Source organism: Sciurus carolinensis, chromosome 13, assembly GCF_902686445.1.
Source record: "Sciurus carolinensis chromosome 13, mSciCar1.2, whole genome shotgun sequence".
In the NCBI taxonomy this organism is placed as follows: domain Eukaryota; kingdom Metazoa; phylum Chordata; class Mammalia; order Rodentia; family Sciuridae; genus Sciurus; species Sciurus carolinensis.
The window spans coordinates 54268869-54274868 of record NC_062225.1 but is presented as its reverse complement, the minus strand read 5'-3'; the positions used below and the strand labels follow the sequence as shown (position 1 = coordinate 54274868).

The 6000-nt window shown below is 37.5% G+C and overlaps 1 protein-coding gene across 1 annotated transcript in view; it reads right to left on the bottom strand.

Moving 5' to 3' along the window:
- Positions 1-1209: 1209 nt before the first annotated feature.
- The window catches only part of Lhcgr (luteinizing hormone/choriogonadotropin receptor), a 53642-nt gene continuing 48851 nt past the window's right edge, over positions 1210-6000 (bottom strand). Inside the window, exon 11 of the mRNA XM_047523408.1 lies at positions 1210-2362. Within this exon, the coding sequence (XP_047379364.1) occupies positions 1210-2362 (1153 nt within the window). The remainder of the gene's footprint in view (positions 2363-6000) is intronic.

The following is a 6000-nucleotide window of genomic DNA, read 5'->3' as shown; positions in this document are numbered from 1 at the left end:
TAGCATAAGAACTGAAAGCAAACTCCATGTGCTGAGTCTAGTGATGTTTAGATATGTATATAATGAAATGTTGAAGAAGACCTGAAATATGGAAATAGCCCAGATATCCATTGACCCGAAAATGCAAACAATCTTATTGTCATACACTGGAATACTAATCAGCAATGAAAAGGAATGAACTGATTCAGCAGTAAGATGAATGAATAGCAAAAATAGTATGTTGAGTCAAAGAAGAAATACACAAGAGTGTAAACTGTATGATTCCATCATATGAAGTTCTAGAATAGGCAGAACTAATCTATAGGAACAAAATTCAGATTCATCAGTACTTTTAAGGGAGGGGATGAACTGACTGGGAAGGGAGGTAGGAGAATTTTCTGATGGTGATATTGTTCTATGTCTTGATAGAGATGTATACACTTTTCAGAACCTTTTAAATGGTACATTTAAAATTTGTCCATTTCACCATATGTGAATTTTACCTAAAAAACCAAAATAAATAATGAACTGCTGTGAATATGAGTGCAGAAGTTTTAGGGCTGACAAGTACTGATGTCCTCTGCAAATTAGTTTGAAATCCATAAAAAATAAACTCTTCTGTGATGATGAAAATGTTTTGTATTTGTGCTGTTTGATGTAGTAATTACTAGTCAGATGTGCTCATAAAGCACTTGAAATATGGTTAGTGCAACTGTGAAACTACAATTTTCATGTAACCTTAATTTAGTCACACATGACTACTGGCTAGCAGATTGCACAGTGCAATCTCTTGAATGTGTCTTTCTAACTATCTGGGGAAAAAAGACCAATTACTTTAAATTTTCAATCTGTTATGCACTACTGTTTTTATAGAGTGCAATAAAAATTAAAAAAATAAAATGAGAAAATCAAAGACATGCAAAATACCATCTCAATCTTTCTTAATATTAGATTTAACAAACAAAATCACTCTGTCAAAATCATTAAAAATATCTTAGCAGCCTCTGAATTTTACATCATCACATATCAATGACAAATATTTCCCAGATTGGCAATGATCATGGATCACAATTTGAGCTAGGTAAAAGTCTCTTGACCAACATACCTAAGAATAAATAATTTCCTAAAACCAACTCTTTATATTAAAGTTACTGGTTCAGGTAATTTACTGGTTTAGGTAATTTTTTTTTCAGACTTAGGTATAATTCAATAATGCAGTTACTGATGTAATTAACATTCTTTGTAGCAAGTCTTGTCTAGGACAGCTGAGTATTGACAGTGCAACGTGGACAACTTCAAGGTCGACTGAGAAGGCTTATTTGATCCAGGGAAGCCATTTTTGCAGTTGGAGGTATAAACGGAAAATTCCTTCCTTCTATAAAGTTCAGCCCGACGTTTACAGCAGCCAAATTTGCTCAGCAACAGAAAGAAATCCCTTCGGAATGCCTTTGTGAAAATTGCATATAGAAATGGGTTGGCACAAGAATTAACTGGATAAAAAAGAACCAGTAAAACTTTAGAGTTGGTTACAGTGATCAGGGGCACTTTGAAGGCAGCCGAGATGGCAAAAAAAGAGATAGGTGCCATGCAGGTAAAGTCAGTGAAGATGAGGATTGCCATTTTCTTAGCAATCTTTGTATCTTTGTTGGTAGCCATCTGCTCTGGATTTTGAACTGCAAAATAAATTTTAATGTAGCAAGCACAAATGATGATAAAAGCTACCACATTGAGTATCAGGATGGTTAATATGTAGACTTGCGAGAGAGTGGTTTCCACATCCATGGGGAGGCAAATGCTGACCTTCATGTAATTGCTGACACCCACTAGGGGCAACACAGCAATCAGAGTTGAAAAGAGCCATCCTCCAAGCATAATTGGAATGGCATGTCTCAATCGAAGCTTTTGGTCCAGCTGAACAGCATAGGTGATGGTGTGCCATCTTTCGAGAGTGATGACTGTAAGGGTGTAGACAGAAAGTTCACTTGCAAATATTGTGAAAAAGCCCGCAGCACTGCATCCACTCCCTGTCTGCCAATCTATGGCATGATTATAGTACTGGCCTTTTGTCTGGGAATCAACTGAGGCAATAAGGAGCAGATAGAGCCCCATGCAAAAGTCTGCAAAGGAGAGATTGCACATAAGAAAACGGGGCACTGTCAGTTTGTAACGACTGGTCAGGAGAACAAAAAGGACAGTCAAGTTTCCCATGATGGCCAGGATGTTAATCAGCCAAATCAGAACTCTAAGGAAGTCGTAGCCCATAATATCTTCACAGGGATTAAAAGCATCTGGTTCAGGAGCACATCGGAGTGTCTTGGGTAAGCAGAAACCATAATCATAGTCCCAGCCACTCAGTTCACTCTCAGTAAAGATGGCAGAATAACTGTAAGAACAATATTGGCTTGATATAAACTTAAGAGATGTTTCTGTGATTCTGAATATTGAAAAAATTCATGAACCATTCTTACTGTGTTTTTAAAGCCTAGAAACAAAGACACAGCACCCTCAGCCTTACATTTATTTGTTAAATTATCTGATTTAATAGAGTTCCTTAAAAAGGGAATGAAAAGCCAATTAGACTATATAATATATGTCTATTTAACACATTGATGCAAAGACTTAAAAACTGTTTACAGAGGATGATTTTCTTTGGAAAACAAATTTAGAGACATAATATACACTTGCTAAATCTAAAATAATCTTTTCTTGGCATTTTCTTAGCTATTTATCTCATTTAGTTGTCGACCAAATTGCTACCAAGCTTTTTATAGTAGGACACAAATGAGATAGGAAGGCTTTCAGTGTTAAAATCTCAGCTACTGATGGACTTGTTTGCACTCAAGTCCCTGGCTAATCAAAATGAGGAATAGAAACCAAGGACAGATTACTAAAAACCCAGGAACAGAAGAAGAATAGTCATGGACAAAAGGAAGAAGTAGTGAAAATAGATACTTCTTAGGAATATGAGGCAAAGACTATTCCTAGTGGAGGAACAGTATTAATTTGGCCATTCCATTCCAACCACATTGTGACTCCTCAAGTTCATGTGTTCATCCTCTCTTATGGGGCAGTTACATTACTTTTCCTCTTGACATCCTTTCTTCAACTTTAGTCCTCTCCCTATTCAAGTCTGTATATACCTCCTAGAGTGACCTTTTCTAAGTGACCTCCAAGGTCTGGGTCTAAATTAGTTCCTTGGTTTGGGTTCTGTCTACTTCTTCAGTTTCATTTCTGAGAAGTAGTCATGCTGTACAATTCAGAGCATGGACTCTGGAGTGAGATTGCCAGGGTTCAGTCCTGGCATAGCTGCTTCCAGGCTGCAGAAACCCTAGAAAGTTAATTAATATCTCTGTGCTTCAAGTTCTTCATTTGCCAAATAGGCATAATAGTCATACCTTCTTTGTTAGAGTTATGCTAAGAATTAAATGCATTAAGATAGGTAGAATGATTAGAAAAATTATTGACATAATACCAGGAATACCTATAATTATCACTTGCAAATCTCCTGTGCACTTTTGATCGCATGGAACTACTTGTAGGTCCCTGAATGAAGCAGTTCTGTTGTTCATTCCTCTTTGTATGTGTTGTTTCTTCTTCCTGGAATTTTTTTCCTCTCTGGTGATTTCCTCCTCATGCTTAAAGCCAGGTTCCTCTATGAAGGCTTTCTTGATTCCACTCCCCAAGGAGTTTATTATCTTTCCTCTCTGCTAGGGTTGCACTTAGTACTGTTGGAGTTATCAAAACATATTGCAATGAACTGATGATACATGTCTGTCTTAATAGTCTCTTAGTTTCTGGAAGACAGAGGACTAAGGTCTTATTTATTTCTGAAATAACAGTGTTTAGCACAGTTTTGGCTCAGTGTCCTTTCAATAAATATAGAGTGAATAAATCTAAAGCACAACAATCCTGGCTCTGGAAGGAATTGATAGGTTACAGGGACAATGAGCATATCCTGCATGATGCATGTGGGCTCAACAAATCTTTTCTTTGATCACACTCTGCTAATATAATCTTGAGAACTGGAAAAATGGGTATAATTTTTCTGTGAAGGCCATTACAAATATGTATTTCACCTTGGGGTCTCTCACATTAAAATTATTTTTCTCTACTCTTCAAACTTCTTATGTTCTGTTTTATGAAGTATGTATCTAATTTAGTGAGTGGTTGAAATAATATATTTGAGGAATACAATACTAAAAAAACAATAAAAAATCTGTGACCCATAACTCTGAAAATATGTGAAAATATCATGAAGACCACTTTGGAACTAGAGAAATGCTGTTTTATATAGAAGACTGCACAGAAACCTTATCTGTTTTATTATTAAATATCTTTAAAAACAGCACACTTGTCTTCATATGACAGGCATCAACATAATTATTTTTCATCTCTAAAGAGAAAAGATGGTTATAAAGAACTATTAAAATTAGCATTAGGCCCTTACACACCATCTCACTGAACCCTCATTTAATTAGTGAGTGACTTACCCAAGGTCCCACAGAGGGACAGTAGCAGCATGGGGTCCCACATCCACTGTCTAGAGGCCTTTCTTCTACACCTCACTATCTGTTAGTGTTTCTCAAAGTGTGGTTCTCAGACCACCTGCATCAGAATCACCAGGATGTTTGTTAAACTGCAGATTCCTAGCTTCGCTCTAAGCCCTTCACTCTGGGCTCTGTCTCTAGAAATTCAAATTTCTAGAGACAGAGCCCAGAAATACGCAATTTAAGCAGGTTCTCTGGATGATTCATATAAAATAAAGGTCAAAAATCAGGTAAAAATTTTTCAACTATCACTGCCTTGATTACCTTTACTCCTAATCAAAACTATTTCAGCTGCTAGAAGAAATAATTTAAAACTTCTACAAATTCTGCTATGATTTCTGAATAAATTAAAATCAATAAAAGTTTCAACATGTTCCCTTCCCCCTTCCTCCTTAGTCCTCTGCCCTTTCTTCTTTTGCCTTACCTGTCATATGTCCAGCAGTTTTTCTCCTTAGCAATTTGTCTTCAGACCAAATACCCACCTGCTGCTACTAACACGTGTGTGTCCAGAGATGGCTTCTGAGGGAAGCCTGTTGCCTACTGACAAAGCCCAGCATGGAACTGTCTTTAATACTGGAGGCCATGACAAGGAATGTGAAAGGACTCACAGGGGCTTTGTAGGATCCCAGTCAGAGGAGGCAGAAAGAACAGTAGCACCACTGTTCCAGTTACAATTAAGAAATAAAGGGAAAAGGCGGGAATTTTAGGACAATGGGGTCAGCTACAGCAGTGAGTACCAATCTTATCTTGGAAGAACAGATAAGGTTTAGTGACTGACTTTAGAATTCCTAAACCCCAGAGACTGGCTGTCTGGTGAGAAGTGTGAAGTAGGGGATTTATCATTAAAAATGTTTTCACAGGGAGCCATTTAACTTGGATTATATATGAATTTTGGGTAGTTTTGGGGATGCTAGAAATTAGGGGATTTGTCTTAAAGCAGCATTAGCATAATAATTTGAGGTTGCATGCTTATTTGGGAAAGCTTGGGGTGGGGGCTGATGAAGATTATTGAGCATGGGTGAAAGTTTCTCTTCTCCCTTTGTGCCACCATTGACTGAACCCAGAAATGGTTTCCCATTGATGAGTGAAAAGTCATGCATTTGCCAGAGTCATGTGGAAGGTGTGATATTGAGAAGAGTGGGACCAGTGGGGGAAAGGAACATGGGAGGACAGTGTCAGACCCAAATGAAAGGAAATGAAGGAGACCGAATAATATGAATAATAATCTTTCCTAGGTGTTATCACATTCTTTTGCAACTCCTATCACTCTCATGGTTCTAAAAGCCAAATAATATTTACATTGTTTTTCATAGATGAGGGCACAAGTCTCAAAAAGAAATTTAGTGTTCAGTCGTCCCCTGCATTGCAGGAACATTACTGCCAAGGAGTCATATCCAATTCTGAGGAACCTTGAAGCTTAGGCCTTCCACCATACCTCCCTGATGCCTCTGAATAATTCAGAGATTGATGGGGG